At 43.0% G+C, this 18945-nt stretch overlaps 2 protein-coding genes across 6 annotated transcripts in view; both read left to right on the top strand.

The window, feature by feature from the left end:
* arhgef1a (Rho guanine nucleotide exchange factor (GEF) 1a) overlaps positions 1–6433 on the top strand; it is a 185320-nt gene extending 178887 nt beyond the window's left edge. For both annotated transcript variants that reach the window (XM_060904899.1, XM_060904900.1), the window contains exon 22: positions 4532–6433. In XM_060904899.1, coding sequence (XP_060760882.1) covers positions 4532–4599 — 68 coding nt within the window. In that variant the 3' untranslated portion in view covers positions 4600–6433. The remainder of the gene's footprint in view (positions 1–4531) is intronic.
* Positions 6434–9822: 3389 nt separating this feature from the next.
* Positions 9823–18945, top strand: part of tpm3 (tropomyosin 3) — a 77628-nt gene continuing 68505 nt past the window's right edge. For all 4 annotated transcript variants that reach the window (XM_060904894.1, XM_060904898.1, XM_060904892.1 and 1 more), the window contains exons 1-2: positions 9823–10108; positions 10902–11027. In XM_060904894.1, the coding sequence (XP_060760877.1) occupies positions 9995–10108; positions 10902–11027 (240 nt within the window). In that variant the 5' untranslated portion in view covers positions 9823–9994. The remainder of the gene's footprint in view (positions 10109–10901; positions 11028–18945) is intronic.

Here is an 18945-nt window from a genome sequence, read left to right as displayed (position 1 = left end):
TTCCTGATACCCATCATGTTTATCTCAGGAACACTCAAAAACAGGTTTGGGTCAGCCTCTGCCAGCTCACAGGCACTGCTAATAGTAGCACTCATAATGGTGGCAGTCAGACTGGGGTTAACCAGTACTACACAACCTGTAACACCAACTGTGCCTTTTTTGCAAAACATCAGTCGCAACAGAATTCACTATGCTTCAGTGCAAGAACGTTCGTAAGAACTTTAAAGGAGAATTTGAACAGACTGCTGAACTGTGCCCAGGATCTGTTAAGCACATTCTTGCCAATATGATGGATCATGGGCATGTCGGGCTAGTACACCTGCCTGTTGTTGATGCCTGCATTGCATTGCTGCTTGTCTCACCCGATGAAGCACCATATTCAGAGGAATGCTGTCTATGTGCACATTGTGTCTCAGATGCTGGTGAAACCTTTCATTATTTCATGATATGTGACATGCATAGGCAGAGTTTCAGTCATTTGACTGCTAGCATTGGATAAATCAGTCCATGTGGTTTACGCATGATGCCAAGTGTGGTTAGCAAAATACACTATGCCAGTGTCTGCCAATAGACCCTGCAAAATATGCCCAGTCTGTCAGGGTCAAAATATGGGTCTGCAACCAAGGAAGGCCTGTGGAGGAGAGTGCATGTTTCAGAAAACACAAAACCAGCTCAGTCAAAAGGACCATTAACATGGCACTTTTAAGTCAGCAAAAGCTGGTTCTGTGTTCCAGTCACCAAGGTTCTGTATGCCTTGAACAAGTTTTAGACTGCAAGAGTAACATTCATCTCTGTCCCTAAAAGTAAGCCATCCACAGTTATCCTCACTGAAACTAACTTGTATACCAAGGCTATACAACAATGTTGAGACCATACTTATGACTGGGAGAGTGGTGTCTGCACCAAAAAATGATGTCCAAGATCTGGCAAGGTGCAAGTGGAGCTCTTCATCAATGTCAAGCCACACTGGTGATTATGATTTTTCCTTGGTGGAGCTGAAGGTTCCCACTGGTACAGGATACACCGGTGCACTCACCATCTACTAAACACCTTTCCTCTTCTACTGCAGATTCTTCAAATGTTGCACAGAATTGAGCAAGTAGGTCATAGGTACCTGCTTGTGGAACCAGCAAAACCTTGGTTTTTGCTGTTGATTTTGCAAGTGGTCAGAACAACCTGATGGCACACTGGATGAAGAGATTTGGTACCCCCATCCAGGTCACCTGTGCTTGTGGGTTTGGCTCCTTGGCATGAATCCCCACCTGATGACCGCAAACTCACAGTCCAGGAAACACTCCTGAACCCAAGAGTCCATAGTACACTGGACTTGTATGCCCTTGGATGGAAGCTGTTCCATGAAATGGTATGCACTTCAATGACTGGATCAAGTAAATTACCTGAAGTACTAACTTTTTGGCATGGTGGTGTAGTAGTTAGCATTGTCACCTCACAGCAAGAAGGTTCTGGGTTCGAGCCCAGCGGCCGACAGGGGGCTTTCTGTGTGGAGTTTGCATGTTCTCTCTGTGTCTGCGTGGGTTTCCTCTGGGTGCTCTGGTTTCCCCCACAGTTCAAAGACATGCGGTTAGGTTAACATGGGGCGGCCTTAGGCTGAGGTGCCCTTGAGCAAGGCACCTAACCCCCAACTGCCCCCCGGCACTGTTAGCATGGCTGCCCACTGCTCTGGGTATGTGTGTGTGTGTGTGTGTGTGTGTGTGTGTGTGTGTGTGTGTGTGTGTGTGTGTGTGTGTGTGTGTTCACTGCTTCAGCAGAGTTAAATGCAGAGAGGAATTTCACAAGTGTATGTGTGATGAATAAAGTTGTTGTTGTTGTTCTTCTTCTTCTTTCTTTAGAGACTGCTAGACAGCAGCAAGTCTCCATCTACACATGCATATAGTTATGTCACAGCTATGGTAGCATGCTACAGCCCCATCAATGGCATCTCTTGATAAATTTGGTACAACTTTTCTGAATAAGATAAGGCATAAGGATGCGTGCACTGTCCAAGATCATGTCACCCAATTTTGTAAATCAGTTGACTGATCATGCAGGGTTCCATCAATGCAAGTTGGCAGATCATTCCTTATTGTGCCTGGTACATTCCCTACCGTAGTAATTAGACAACAGTGACGATCCAATCCTCAGACCAACAGGGCCGTACCCAGGATTTTTCAAATACCGAGGTCAAACATGGCTGACAGCACCGAAGCCCCCCGGCACAACTTAAATAAATAAATAAATAAATAAATAAGGATAGATTTGGTGGAGGACACATTTATTTTAACGATTCTAAAACTGTGGCACCATAACTGTGGTGTTTTATCTGACATAAAAGTAGAAAAGTAGTGAACTCTTGAACTGAGTATACATACCTAAAGTACCAGTTACCTAAAGTATTGGCATTATTTACATTGCAGCATACACATGACAGAAAGGGTGTGAACTGCTGAATTGTAAGCTTTAGTATTACACCTTATAATAATAGTGTGTGTGTGTGGGAGAGTGAGAGAGTTTGTGTGTTATTTGTGGGTGTCTGTATGTGTAGAGACATTCTGAGCAGTAATGTAAAGGCATCAGTCTATCTGGCTGTCTTGAATTGAGATCCATTTGCATACATTCTCTGAAACAGAGTGTTCTCACCATTGTCTGTAATGTAAGTTTGGCTCACAACACATTTACTTTAACAATTCTAAAACTGTGCCATCATAACTGTGGAGTTTTGTCTGACATAAAAGTCAAAACTGAACTGAGTGTATTGCTCAGCTGCCTGAAGTATTGGCATTATTTACATTTCATTATCTTAAATTACATTAGAGCTATTAGTTCTGTGTGAAGACTATGCATTAGAGAGAGTGAGAGTGTATTATTTGTGTGTATGTGTGTGTGTCTGTATTTGTATGTCTGTGTGTGTGTGAGTAAGTGAGAGAGAGTTATGAGAGAGAGAGAGAGAGAGAGAGAGAGTTACTCGAACAAGCCCGTTTAGTCAGCCCTGCACAGGGCTGCCTGTGACAACGTAGTTTTGAATGTTTCTCGAAATGCTAACTAAAATGTAATAGGCAATGACAATGAAATGTTTCCCCTTGGAAAGTTGACATGACACCGCTGAACGGTCTGCCACTGCACTGACAATATTTTCTCACCTTCCCTCCTTCTCTTTCCCTGCTCTTCTGTTGGCTGTCCAAACCTTAATTTAGTTTGTTGTAACGTTTTCATTTTGCACTCGGGTAAAGCTCTATAATGCGATGTGACTATTAGCCTACGTTAGGTTAGGTAGGCATATGTGATAGAGCGTAGACTACACCCTGCCTGTTTTATCCAAAACCCAACTTCCCCGTCCGACACTAGTATAGGCTACGTCGCGTGACGCTGCGTTAGACACGGCAACGATAGAGATAGAGGCTGAGAGATTTCAGATGACATTAGACAAATGTGAATTTTATTGAGGGGAAATACAGATGACGTGGATGCGGACGCTGCGTTTTACATTGATCACTGCTCGAATTCAGTGTAGACCAATTTGAAATTTCTGAAAAAAATACCGAGGACATGACCTCGGTGTCCTCAATGGTAGTTACGGCCATGCAGACCAATAGTTCATCTGTCATGGAGGAAGGATACACTGGGGCATCACTCTGGTTTATAGGTGGGCTGAACAGCCAGCCCCTACTGTCAGATATCTCTTTTATACCTTTGTAGTTCTTCCAGTGTGTTGGTTCCACTGTGTGGTACTGTGCCATATACTATTCTAATGAGTCACATTGTTAGGAGGGATGAAAAAATGCGACTTGTTTCTCCCCCCCAATCTGTTCCTCTGAGTTACATGTTGATCCTGGGATTGAGATGCTGGCCTCTTCTGCCCCTCGGACCTGCTTGATCCATCCTGGTGCCCTGTGTCTGGTCGGAGTTTTATCGCACCGCTCCTGTGAAGGACGGCCCCATGAGGACAGTTGAGGGTTATACCTGTTAAAACTGTTAATATTATAGTCAGGCTGTCTGTTGTTGCCCAAATGAGGATGGGTTCCCTTTTGAGTCTGGTTCCTCTCGAGGTTTCTTCCTCATGTCGTCTGAGGGAGTTTTTCCTTGCCACCGTCGCCACAGGCTTGCTCATTGGGGATAGATTAGGGATAAAATTAGCTCATGTTTTAAGTCGTTCAAATTCTGTAAAGCTGCTTTGCGACAATGTTTATTGTTAAAAGCGCGATACAAATAAACTTGATTTGATTTGACTTATGGATGTAACTGTAGTTCTATGAACTTGTATAACCACCAGGGCTTCTTGTCACCATTTGGAAACAGTGTCAACCCAGTGAGATGGTGGTTCCAAAGATGGCGAGATGGCGTCACGTTGGGATTTTTTTTTTTTTGTCTCATCATGCTTGCACAATAATGTATCCAGGTGTTTCTGTCAGTTATCCATGGTGTCATGGACCACAACTACATATGTAACTAGTGTTTTCAGCTGTGTTGTCAATAAAATGCCTAGCACCCAATTGTTCTCTTGGCAGTCTAAATTAATTCTTATTTTTGTATCTAGATTTGCAAGACATTCCCGAGGAGAGCGAGTCATCTGCAGAAGCTCGAGAACATGCTTCACACTGCTAATGGTCTTCTGCTGCACAGAACATAGAACTTGACCCTAGAATAGCTAAACGGGACAGTCGCTACTCCGCTGAAGCACAAGACTTGGAACAAGTCCTCCTCTGAATTTCAAAAGAAGAACATACAGCTATCAATATTATTTTCACGATCTACTGACCTTGTGGCATATTATTTGACATATCTTTTTTTTTTTTTTTTTTGGAATCCAGTCATTTTGATAGCAGTGGATCAATAAGCAAATGCCAAAGTAGCTTGATTGTCTGCAAATAACAGAACTTGTGATATTGCATGGAAATTTAAGTGTTATCTAAACACATGAATCAAGCAAATTTCAGGATTTACTTGCTTAAGACACAAAGATACTGTAACGTGACACATACAAACAAGTTTTTATTCTTCAGTAGTGAAATAGTCTTGTGCGTGTTGCAAACTTTTCAAGATTACTTTCTGCTCTTTATTTGTAATTTATTTATTCTTCTTTTGCTGACAGAAATATTTCTTTGACAAACATTTCAAGCACATGCTAAAATAAGCCATAACCTGGAAAAAAAAAATTCTGTGCAAGTAAAAAAGTAAAACGATGTTTTTACTATATCGAGTTGTTACAGGTTTATGTAAGCATGAGTACTTTCTTAAGATTTATATATTTTGCTGTTATTTCATTTTAGTTCTCGAGAGGAATCACTAAATCCAGGTGAAGGTGTTTACTGTTATATATATATATATATATATATATATATATATATATATATATATATATATATATATAATGGAATATTAGACATTGCTAATGATTTCCATATCAGTTGCTGATTTCTTTCTTTGTACATCTATGTTTTAGTTTTTCATTGTACAATTTAACAGTGCCACAATTGCTGGTTGTGTGTACAGGTGAGTTGTCTTAAACTCTGATTTCAGGAAACAAAATACAGAAATTATTGTATGCTTTATAATGTTTCTGTTTACTTATGAATGAAAGAATTTGTATGGAAAGATATTGAAATGCTTTAATCTTGTTCAAAGTACTACTATTATAACTCAAGACTATTGTTATGGATTTCAGAATTAAAGTCTTTATGGACTCAAATAGTGCTGCAGAATACACCAGTATAATATTTTTCGTTAATGATGTTCATTTTCTTGCTCTCGTTGGATCTTTTGTTACAGCACTGCTCAAAGTTAAAGGCCAAACATTCTAAAATGCTGAACATTCATTGAAATAGAGTGAGGTTGAATCATTGCCTGCACTCTTGGAACTAATATTCGGTTGTAGCTACTGTAGATTATAGTTAAGTTTGGACCCCTACTTCATGCCAACTTCACACACCCGCATGCTTTAATATTCACATGTTGGTAGCAGCCAGCCCTGGTGGATACTGGGTAGAGTAATGAAATCCATTCGTTGAAATCTAGAGCTATCCTTTTAATCCATAGCATCTCTCACACACACACACACACACACACACACACACACACACACACACACACACACACACACACACACACTACCTCATTCATCGTCCAGAACATGAGCAGTGCTTTTCAAAGTTAGAGCGAATGGATATGAGAGAGAGATTCATAGATGAATATAAGAGAAGGAGCAAAAGAATATAACAAATTTATATGTAATTCTAAACATAATTACTCTTTAGCTTATGAAGTGCTACACATGCATAAACACTGTACATGATGTTTAAAGGTAATACTTTATTACAGATGTTTAAAATCAAAGAATTTTAACCTACAATGACGATACTATCTCGATGATCTTTCGGAGGCATGCTGTTCTATTGTAATGTGATACAAATGTTTCAGAATAAAACAAAAATTCAATAAACCGGTCTTCTTGTGAATGTTCCACATAATTTGTGTAGATTTTCCTTCTGTAGTCCATTACATGGAGAGCAGCTGAATGGTTCCTTTAATTAATTTCATTTTCCCAGATAAATATGAAATCCTAAAACTAATATTCCTATTCAGTGTGGAATCCCCCTGCCAATTTTAAACCCCAGTCATCACCTAAACTCATCACTGCATCTACCTTAACCCTCAACCTGCACCAGGTGTTTCCCAACCACTGGGCTGCAATTTTTTTTTCAAGTTGAAGCGATGTCTCATCTCATTATCTCTAGCCGCTTTATCCTGTTCTACAGGGTCGCAGGCAAGCTGGAGCCTATCCCAGCTGACTACGGGCGAAAGGCGGGGTACACCCTGGACAAGTCGCCAGGTCATCACAGGGCTGACACATAGACACAGACAACCATTCACACTCACATTCACACCTACGCTCAATTTAGAGTCACCAGTTAACCTAACCTGCATGTCTTTGGACTGTGGGGGAAACCGGAGCACCCGGAGGAAACCCACGTGGACACGGGGAGAACATGTAAACTCCGCACAGAAAGGCCCTCGCCAGCCACGGGGCTCGAACCCGGACCTTCTTGCTGTGAGGCAACAGCGCTAACCACTACACCACCGTGCCGCCCAAGTGATATGTCAAGACCAGTATTTTACAATATGCTTCACAGCATGCAATCTTGTAAGACAGTTTTTCTCAACCATTGATGGGCCACGAAGCGTCATCTAGTGGGCCGCAAATTTTTTTCAAGTTGAAGTTAATTTTTACTCGTAGTAGGGTACAATTGCTGGGTTGCATCCAACGTCACATCCGCCACATTAAGCTACGGTCACACTACAGCTCGCGATGCTTTGTGATGGGTTATCGGTGAAAATCACTGTCACGTTTGGTGATATACACGGGAGCTAAGAGTTGTGGTCACACAGTAGGTGAACACTTGACTGTCACGCCTTTGCGTGCTTGAGTCTGGCGCAGCTTGAGCTCACAGTGCACGTTGTGTGCACACTTGGGACCCAGTCATTATGAGAAACACCTGACGCTGATTTCACTGCAATCACCACACACAGATACGGAAGCTGTTTTCACAGAGGCCTTGCGAAGTATTATCATTATCACGGTCACGTTTGTTTCTAGCCATGTTTATAATACTCTGCTTTCTGTTTTGCTTTTGTTAAAAAAAAACCACTGAGAAGACGCTCTGGACACTTACAGTAATGGATCTATGGCTGAGGCCTACAGTTAACTTGCTAACTTTAGGACTGCAGTTGTTATGAACAGTTCCGCACTCAAGTTTCCATCAATGAACAGTTTATAACTTCAACAAAACAGACTTCACGTTAAAACTATAATGAATTTCTTGGTTACACAGTTACACTTTGTGACTCTATCGGACACAGTTATAGAAGCGAGTTATTTATAATCACACTATCCGTCATCACCCAGATGAGGATGGGTTCCCTTTTGAGTCTGGTTCCTCTCGAGGTTTCTTCCTCGTGTCGTCTGAGGGAGTTTTTCCTTGCCACCGTCACCACAGGCTTGCTCATTGGGGATAAACTAGGGGTAAAATTAGCTCATATGTTTAAAGTCTTTAATTCTCTGTAAAGCTGCTTCGTGACAATGTTTGTTGTTAAACGCACTACACAAATAAACTTGACTTAAATATCACGCCTGCTAATAAACACTCTTCCTGCACTTAGATCCGTCTACCATCTTGTAGTGTCCTGATCCCCAGATCCTTACCCCAGCCACATATACAAACTTGTTCTCCTCCATGCTCTTCCAGGTTTTCAGCTGTGTGTCCGTGTAGAACGATGTCTGCAGCACCAGGTAATCTGAGATGTCGGGGAACTCAACAGATGGATCATTTTCCAACTCGTAGGAAAAATCCTTCTTTGTTAGTGTGTTAGGATCTAATCCCATTGAGTGGTTTCTATATCCACTTCTTGGATTTAATAATTTGCTTGTTTGCTGGACATAAACATGGCAATAAGTTCTTGTGTTAATGAACCAGACTCCACTTTTGGATCATTAATCCCTTTTGACCGAGAATGCCCTGCACGCATGGTTTGGCTTCTGGCACAACCATACAGTTTTAAATACAATACCTACAATTTAAAAAAAAAAAGTTTGTTGCACTTTAGGCGGCACGGTGGTGTAGTGGTTAGCGCTGTCGCCTCACAGCAAGAAGGTCCGGGTTCGAGCCCCGGGGCCGGCGAGGGCCTTTCTGTGTGGAGTTTGCATGTTCTCCCTGTGTCCGCGTGGGTTTCCTCCAGGTGCTCCGGTTTCCCCCACAGTCCAAAGACATGCAGGTTAGGTTAACTGGTGACTCTAAATTGAGCGTAGGTGTGAATGTGAGTGTGAATAGTTGTCTGTGTCTATGTGTCAGCCCTGCGATGACCTGGCGACTTGTCCAGGGTGTACCCCGCCTTTCGCCCGTAGTCAGCTGGGATAGGCTCCAGCTTGCCTGCGACCCTGTAGAAGGATAAAGCGGCTAGAGATAATGAGATGAGATGAGATGTTGCACTTTATTGCATTTATTTAATTCCTGGGCTCCCATCTGTAACAGGGAGTGGTGTCACATCCCATTAATACACTTTACAGTAGATTATTAGATGCTTAGAATAGATGAGCCAAAATAATTGGGGATCTTTTTTAATGGGCCCCGACTCATTACAAGTATGAATAGGTGGGCCTTGAAGCAGAAAAGGTTGAGAACCCCTGACCTACACAGCGTTTTTGTTATATTTGTAAAATTATATTACTGATAGAATATCCAGCGACAAATAGTGTCATTCCTGAATGCTGTGTTATAACAAAGGCCACAACACACACAGTTGGATAAAGCAGTCAGTGTGTCGACTGACATACTATAAATGTATTGCACAACCTGGGATCACACACACACACACACACACACACACACACACACACCTGTGCCTGTCACAAACGGGCTTTTGTCTTATTATAGCAAAGGCCATATTCCCTCCCACACGCTTGGTCCTTCCTTTTGTCTCATTCATTACTTGTAATAACTCACTTTTCCACTTATATTTGAGAAGAGTACACGTGATGAGATGCTAAAGTGAGCAGAGGAAATCATGAGAAGGTCTATGAAGTCAAATCATGGACATTATTTGACAAATCTATCTAGGTGTTTGTTGGAGCAGCATTACTAGTTTGAACAAGGCAGAATCATTTTATTAATATGCCCAAGGATCTGATTTGCTCTATGCCTGTATTAGGTAGCTACATGGACCTGGTGAGATCTGGGTGGGGCAATGAAGCGGGCATGGTGTAATTAAGATGGGAGGGCAAATATGCCCCCTAATATAAAAGGCCCTCCCCCTTATCTTTTGCTGAGTTGGGGCTCCTTTTCCTTCACTCCCTTCCTCTCAACCTCTTTGTCAAAGTCTTTGGGCTCCATCCTTCTATCTGATCCCCTCCTGCTTTTCAAGAATCACCACACTCCTCATTTGACCACTTTGCTTTTATTTATTGAATCTAATTCTCATATTTTGAGCACTACTCACCAAGGCCAAGATGGAAGCCATCAAGAAGAAGATGATGATGCTGAAGCTGGATAAGGAGAATGCTCTGGACCAGGCAGAGCAGGCCGAGACCGACAGGAAAGGAGCCGAGGAAAGAAGCAAACAGGTGAGAGAGATAGAGAGAGAGGGGCTTGGTTAATAGCGTATCTAGCCTATTGTGCTTGAGATGTAGGCATCTTAAGATGGAAATGCGTTCTGAGGGAGGTGGAATTTCATGGCTATTACTGAATAATACATCTTCGAGCTCTTCTTGAACTTAAGTGTAAGTTCAGTATTATTTGGATACACGAATTAGACAAAATTAGCTACTTTAAGGCATTAAGCCATTGGTCTGCAAGTTAGCAATGCTGTAAATAACCTTATATAGTTCTAGCCCGCAAGTGTGACTTATCTAAAATACAGTGGAAACTAGCTTGTTTTTAAATTCAGAGTCATTACACACTGAGCATATCCATACAAGAGTGAAAGTGTGTGAACAGTCAGGGTGTGAAATCAAACTAAAATGCCTCACTGACAACATAAAACTAAACACAGAAAGGGGAGCTCGCTGCTCATGCGGGTGGAGTGTAACCCTAGACAAAGCGCTGAAAACCCAAGTTATCGGTTAGATGCCTGGAACGTGCTTGTGGAAGCCTGTAAAGGAAGCAGGTCACTCTGGATTGTGGGAGAGAGGAACTTCCCATGGCTGATATCTTTATGCACAAGTTGTTGAAATAGTGATACACTTCTTTCCACATAGTGCAGGGGTCAGAATAGGAGCTGGAAAAGACACGAACTTGTGTAGTGCCAACTTAGGAGGAGATGAGGAATGGAGGGGAGGGGTCTCACTGTGTCATATCAATGAGAACTATTCACACTTTTTTTTATTTTCCACTCTCTTTTCCCTCTCTCTCCTGCAGCATGAAGATGAGTTGATTCAGATGCAGAAGAAGCTGAAGGCGACCGAGGATGAGCTTGATAAGTATTCAGAGGCCCTGAAGGACGCCCAGGAGAAACTGGAGATAGCTGAGAAGAAGGCTGCTGATGTGAGTGACAACAGTCCACCAAGTACAAACAAAACACACCATGCCATCGTCCAGCAAGCCCAAACCCCAAATCCCCCCCCCCGTTCCTGTCATTTATTCTATCCCTTTATTCCTGCACAGTTGCCTCTGCCTTTCCACCTTTTTGTACTCTGACATCAACTAGATATCCCCCACCCACCATTATAATCTCTTGCCATGTCCATAGCTTTTTCAGACCGCCAAGTGCCACAGAGGTGACAGCAAGTCTTATTTAGTACCAGTGGATAGTTACAACTGCCAGACAACTGTGGTTTTAGCTCCATGCTTAGAAATCAGTGTGAATCAGAAGGCCTCCACCATCACATTGGGCCTTAGCTCAATGATTTTCAAAGGCAAGACATTGGTTTACATCTGAGAAACGAGTCTTAGTTTACCAAGAAGCATGTCACATCTTTATATCTCATCTCATCTCATCTCATTATCTGTAGCCGCTTTATCCTGTTCTACAGGGTCGCAGGCAAGCTGGAGCCTATCCCAGCTGACTACGGGCGAAAGGCGGGGTTCACCCTGGACAAGTCGCCAGGTCATCACAGGGCTGACGCATAGACACAGACAACCATTCACACTCACATTCACACCTACGGTCAATTTAGAGTCACCAGTTAACCTAACCTGCATGTCTTTGGACTGTGGGGGAAACCGGAGCACCCTGAGGAAACCCACGCGGACACGGGGAGAACATGTAAACTCCGCACAGAAAGGCCCTCGCTGGCCACGGGGCTCGAACCTGGACCTTCTTGCTGTGAGGCGACAGCGCTAACCACTACACCACCGTGCCGCCCGCTTTGAGTGGTATATCAGATATATTCCATTCAGCTAGCATGATAGTGAAGGAGTTGAAGATGGGTAGCTGAATGGAATATATCTGATAGACCACAAAAAAGCCAGCCAATATTATTATTATTATTATACATACATGCACATTCAATGAAGCAATTATAGATTTTACAAAAAGTTAAGAACAGGGCAGTAACTTAGCAATATCGAATGCTGATTCTGATCGAATGTAATTCAATGTTCAGTCAATCCAATGTACTGTACAAAGTCAAAGTTCTAACAATAAAAATGGTACAAGTCCAAAAAGCCTGAACAACAACCCAACTTATATACAAGCTATATACAGGTTGACAGTTCAAGTTCACAGTTACTTTTGGTCATTCATTGTTCCATTGCAATTGTTCAAAACAAAAGGGCTTTGCTGAATGAAGTCCACGAGTGACGTCCTCTTGTAAAAGTCTCCGTCACGTTTCCTCACCTCCAAGTAGAACTTTGACAATGTTTCCACTATTGCTCGCTTTTCCAGTTTTTCGATGACCGTTGGTATGTTTTTCTCTTGCAAATATACGTGAAGAATATCCAGTGAAGTTTGGTAGCCTTTCTGGTGCTCAGCGCGTCTTTCTCGATAAATCTTCGGCTTTTAATGAAGCAAACCTCGCGGCCATGTTTGTGAACAAACTGTCAGTCACTCGCTAGCGTGGAAGTTTTACATTTCCGACATGTCTCTTTTCTAGTTTTTCCATACATTTAATGCGGAAGATTAAATGCGTGAATATCCAGGGAAGTTTTGGTAGCCTTTTGGGTGTTCAGCACATCTCTCTCTTTAAATCTTCTGCTTTTAACAAAGCAAACCTCGTGGCCATGTTTGTGTACAAACTGTCACAGTCACTCGCTAGCACAGAAGTTTTACATCTCCGACGTCTCTTTTCCAGTTATTTGATGTCTGTTGGTCTGTTTTTCTCTCGTAAATATGCGTGAAGAATATATAATGAAGTGTTGGTAGCCTTTCAGGTGTTCAGTACATCTTAGTTTAAGCTGTGGTTGGTTGAAGAGAGCAACTGGACTTGCTTGACGATTCTTGAAAACGTTTCGCCTCTCATCCTAAAGGCATCCTCAGTTCTGTCTGACTACTAGGGAGTATCCAGTATTTATCCTCTCATGGATCATCATAGAATCCGAATCAGAATGCTGATGGCTGCATTGTAGGTGGCTGATAGATGTCATAGACACCCACCTCTGTTCAATGAGGGTTGTTCCAGGTTGACAAAAATGAACGAGCCTCTCTGGCTAAGATGTCTGCCAGTTTTCTGGAAGTCCTCTCATACTCCCACACCAGTGGAAGGGATCTCATCCCAAAGTGCATAGAAACCTATCTGTGAAGAAACTCAGTCGTCCAGGTACATAGTAATCTGTGGTTGGTTGAAGAGAGCAACTGGACTTGCTTGACGATTAGAATCGTCAAGTAAGTCCAGTTGCTCTCTTCAACCAACCACAGATTACTATGTACCTGGACGACTGAGTTTCTTCACAGATATCTTAGTTTAAGTTTATTTATTTAGTGCTTAAACCGAGCACTGAATTAACCTCGTCTTCTCACTCTCTCCCGGCCGACAAAGAAACGATTGTGCGCATGCACAGCAGAAGTTTTATCACTGGATCTTTGCATGAGCTCCGATATGTGATGTCATGTTGTCTTGACAACGTGCAATATTATAACAATACTGCACGCTCATTCTCCATTGGGGAGAGTGGCGTAATACACGGAGGATAAGCGATATGATAACAATATTGCATGCCATCAATAAACCCACTAGAAGGGAATAGAATCCATGTTTTTATTCCATGGAAAAAGTGGCCCGTATATATAATAATTAGTCAGATTTATCAAATCGCTTTTCACCAAGGACCAGTGTTTGCCTTTCAAGTGTAGTCTTAAATTTAAGGTCACCATTTAAATTTAACTTGCTAATCGAATGTACATTTGCTTTCCTTACAGTACTGTGTTAATGAACTCTTTCACGATGATCATGTTTTAAGTAGTGGTGTAGTGTTAAAATTAGTTACAGCAGTCACGTTAAATTGTCCCTGTCTTTCTTTTGTCCTTTTCTTTGTTCCCACCCTCATGATTAACTGTTCCGTCAAAGGTCTGGATATAGCAGGTCCACCTGTTGTCATAATATCTGGCCTTCAAGTTATGCATGGAGTGAATGCAAGGGGTTTTGAACTAGATGTGTGTGTGTTTATATGTGTTTTGTATGCAGTTTCTATGGAATTCTAACAGTTGCATTCACTCTAGGAGTGTTTGGGAAGAAAAATGATGACTACTGTATGTACTGTAAGAATGAAAATGAGTACATACTGTATTTATGAGCTGGAGGTCCTGCGGAACTGAGATATTTCCTCTTAATATCAGCTGTACACTGGCTTGCGTGAGGGAGAACTCATTGTTCTCATTCAGAGACAGCGACACACTGTTCAGGGTCAGCCGAGGAAGCTTTATGGCGTTCGCTGATCTAAAAAAATCAACTAGGACCAAAAGTTATGCTCCCACTGGAGTCGGCATGTGTGTTGCCACTACTACAGCCATCACTTCAATTCGATTCCCATTTAAAACTCAACCTTGAACCCAAGCCCTTATCCTCTGCCATTAGAAAATCAATAGTTTTAATAGTGGTATGCAACATAAGACAGTTTCCAAGAGCTATCAGGCACATAAAATGTTGCTTGTCGCCATGCACAAAGAAGCTGACAGACAGCTTGTGCCACATGTCCTGCTCACCCCCCATGAAGAAAGCTGGTTTAAATAGAGCTCTGAGTCACTGGCAGCCAGTATATACTGTATAGCCAGAATGTGAGAGGTGAAGGACGGCGTAATTCGAGTCACAGCTTATGCTTGGACAAACAGCTTCCCTAAATCCACAAAGATCAATCTATTTGTTCAGCTGGACATAAAGTAACTGACTCTCTGGCTTCAACTTGTTTTATATATATAAATTCCCCACTTGCCCCTCCTTCGGGCAGTCTTTTCCCCCCCTCAAGCTCAGGTCCTCTACCAGAGGCCTGGCAGTTTGAGGGTCCTGCACAGTATCTTAGCTGTTCCTAGGACTGTGCTTTTCTGGACAAAGATCTCAGATGTTGTTCCTGGGACCTGTTGGAGCAACTCTCCCAGTTTGAGGGTCACTGCACCGAGGGCTCCAATCACCACAGGGACCACTGTTGTCTTCATCTTCCACATCTTTTCTAGCTCTTCTTTCAGCCCTTGATACTTCTCAAGCTTCTCAAGTTCCTGTTGTTATTGTCACATGAATGTCACTTGGAGGATTGTTGTTTCTATAGATATTTCCTCTTTGTAACAGCCATGTGTGTGTGTACACACACACACATATATATATATATATATATATATACACACACACACACACACACATATACACACACACACACACACACACACACACATTATCTGTAGCCGCTTATTCTGTCCTACAGGGACAGCAAGCAAGCTGGAGCTTATCCCAGCTGACTATGGGCGAGAGGCGGGGTACACCCTGGACAAGTCGCCAGGTCATCACAGGGCTGACACATAGACACAGACAACCATTCACACTCACATTCACACCTACGGCCAATTTAGAGTCACCAGTTAACCTAACCTGCATGTCTTTGGGCTGTGGGGGAAACCGGAGCACCCGGAGGAAACCCACGCGGACACGGGGAGAGCATGCAAACTCCGCACAGAAAGGCCCTCGCCGGCCGCTGGGCTTGATCCCAGGACCTTCTTGCTGTAAGGCGACAGTGCTAACCATTACACCACCATGCCGCCCTATATTATATAAAAACAAAGACTTCTGATACAGTGCCGACAGATAAAGGTGATGAACAAAACAACAAGGAAAATTAGCTCTTTCAATCATTTATTCAACAAAAATATTAATAGATATACTTCTGTGGAAAAAGTACACACACCCTTGGCTTCTGTAGGCATTTTGCATAATTGTCCACCAGTCTCTGACATCAGCTTGCTAAAACTTTTTGACCACTCTTCCATGAAAAATTCCTTCAGTTGCAAGGCGTTTGAGGGTTTCCTTGCATGTCCTGCCCTTTTCAAATTTCCCCACAACATTTCAATGGGGTTCAAATAAAGGCTTTGACGAGGCCATTCCACAACCCTCCATTTCTAGCCATTCCTCACATTATCTTCAAGCACTCTTTGAATAGTTGAATCAATGAATGCAAGCTTCCCAAATCTCTGAGGCAGTGAAGCAACACCAAACCATAACATTTCCACCCCCATGCTTTTGAATAACAACACATCATGGAGCTCGCTTTGTGCACAGGGGCATTGTCATGCTGGAACAGGTTTGGGCCTCTTAGGCCCTGTCCACACGGCAACGGATTCAGGTGAATCTGATAAAATTGTTTATCGTTTTGGCCTGGCGTCCACACGGCACCGGCGTTTTGGGTGCCCCAAAACGAAATCTTTTGAGAACGGGTCCCAGAGTGGAAAAATATGGCAACGGCACCGTTGCGAAGTCGTCTGGATGAGTAGAACGGATTTGTTTACGATGATGTCACAACCACATGACTGTCAGTGCTTCACGCTGGGTAGAAGTGTAACGAACTCGATGCGAGTTGTCAACAAATCCTATAACTTGGTTCATGAAACGCGCTTACAAAATATTTTCACTGTGAATATTTATTGTGTAATGGTGCAAAGTGAGAGAGAGAGAGAGAGAGAGAGAGAGAGAGAGAATAACCCTTAGGGCAGAGTCTTTAGTCCAAACACTGCGGAAGCTAATGTGGCTAATGCTACAGAAGAAGGGGTTTATGCGCATGCGTGTACTTCTTCTTCTATTGTTCTGGTGTCTCCGATGGGACCGTCTTACAGCGCACCTAGAGGTGTGGCATGTGTATTGCATCATTTTCAGCAAGCGTTGCGTTGCCATATGGACCCGAAATTTAACTGATCCGTTGCCCATGTGGACGCGATATTGAAAAAAAAAAAATCTCGTTGCCATTGTCGTGTGGATGTAGCCTTAGTTCTAGTGAAGGGAAATTGGAATCCTACAGAATACAACAACATTACATACAAGTGTGTTCTTCCAACATTCTGGCAACACTTTGGGGAAGAACCACATATGGGTCAAATGTTCACAAACTTTTGGCCATATAGTGTATACAGAAAAAGATGTTCAAATCTTCTCAGATTTTCACAGCATCTCTTCACAGTCATGCACCTGTCTCTTCCTTTCCACATAGTAACCAGGTAATAAAGGTTTGTTTTTAAGGCACGCCAGGGTTTTGTTATTTCTTGTTACCCACATAACAATTAATTACATTAGTTGCACTTTGAAAGGCCATTGGAAAATGTGGTCAGACTCGAATTTGAATTGAACTTGAGTGCAGTGACAAAAGTGTACATTCTGAGTGGTGCACAGTTCTCCAGTGTCTTCCCAAAAACATGCTGCTAGGCGGACCGGCTCTGCTAAATTGCCCGTAAAGTGTGAACGAGTGTGTGAATGTGTGCGTGGTGTCCTATTATGGACTTGCATCTCGGATCAACAATTCTTAACACCTGCTGTCTAGCGGGTAAAAAAACTGACTAGAGCATAAAATGTAGCTTCGGACAGGACTGCCATTTTGGGCAAATCAAAACTAGCCATAAACTCTGGCCTTGATTTCAATCACCATCTACTGGTGTGGTTGTAGTAATGCACATCATCGCAATTTATCATGAAGTAGAATTATAGAGAATGCTTCCTTAAAGTTCTGATAGAATGACCATCTCATCTCATTATCTCTAGCCGCTTTATCCTGTTCTACAGGGTCGCAGGCAAGCTGGAGCCTATCCCAGCTGACTACGGGCGAAAGGCAGGGTACACCCTGGACAAGTCACCAGGTCATCACAGGGCTGACACTAGACACAGACAACCATTCACACTCATGGTCAATTTAGAGTCACCAGTTAACCTAACCTGCATGTCTTTGGATTGTGGGGGAAACCGGAGCACCTGGAGGAAACCCACTCGGACAACATGCAAACTCCGCACAGAAAGGCCCTCGCCAGCCACGGGGCTTGAACCCGGACCTTCTTGCTGTGAGGCGACAGCGCTAACCACTACACCAGCATGCCACCCATAGAATGACCAGTACAACAAAATCCAATTAACACACTACGTACAATGGGTAACTAAATCACTCTCAATGAGAATGATGGCAATAATATACTAAATAACAGCGCAATCCTCATCGTTGTTGGCTGGCCATTGCTAGCAATGATGACTGCTTCATTAGGATGCGCAGAAATGCAGATGGGCCGTGAGGCCCGCACCAGAGTGACAGAGTCACCTGCAGCGGCGACACCAATGGCCTGGCCAAGCCACCATGAAAATGTCTGGCCTCGTGAGCGCTCACATACTATTCTCCTCTCCTAACGAAGCACCTTGCACAGTAAGGTAAGACAAATGATGTCATTTCCCCATCGTGTTGTCTCTCTGGACCTCCAGACCTGATGCCAAGTGGTGCACAAAAGTGCCACAGACCTGACCGGTATAGAAGTTGCCCTGCAGTGACAACTGACTTGCCAGGTGATGCCATCCGTTGGCCATTTGAGTGGCTCTTCTGCATGCCATCTGACAGTGCGCCATTGACCCTGTTGCGTTCATCTGCCACGTTGCATCGAAAAGTGCCCTGCTGCCAGCGCCTTATTGGTGATGTACTATTTAACCCATAGCTGGAACCCTGGCAGGTGCTACCACTCTGGGTCAGAGCAGACCTGGGAGCAAGGGGTAACTCCACTTTCCCCAATACTCAAGTCCTCCTGGACCTGAGACTCACCATCAATTGCAGTTTAAAGTCATACGCAGGACTAAAATAACAGCACAATGGATATAAACTAAAGACATACAGCAAGGAGTGCGTGTGTTTATGCATGTACTCCCTGGATTGGACTGGTGTCCCTTCCAAGGTGTATTTATGCCTTGTACCCAGAATTTCCATGATAGGATCTGGATTAACCCTGACTATGACCAGGATAAAGCCATTACTAAAGATGAAAAAATGAGTCAAAAGACATATAGCATTATTCCACCAGCAGCACAGA

This window comes from Neoarius graeffei, chromosome 22 (genome assembly GCF_027579695.1).
Source record: "Neoarius graeffei isolate fNeoGra1 chromosome 22, fNeoGra1.pri, whole genome shotgun sequence".
NCBI classification, from domain to species: domain Eukaryota; kingdom Metazoa; phylum Chordata; class Actinopteri; order Siluriformes; family Ariidae; genus Neoarius; species Neoarius graeffei.
Note: the sequence above shows the minus strand (reverse complement) of the source record. Positions and strands in the feature narration are given on the sequence as shown.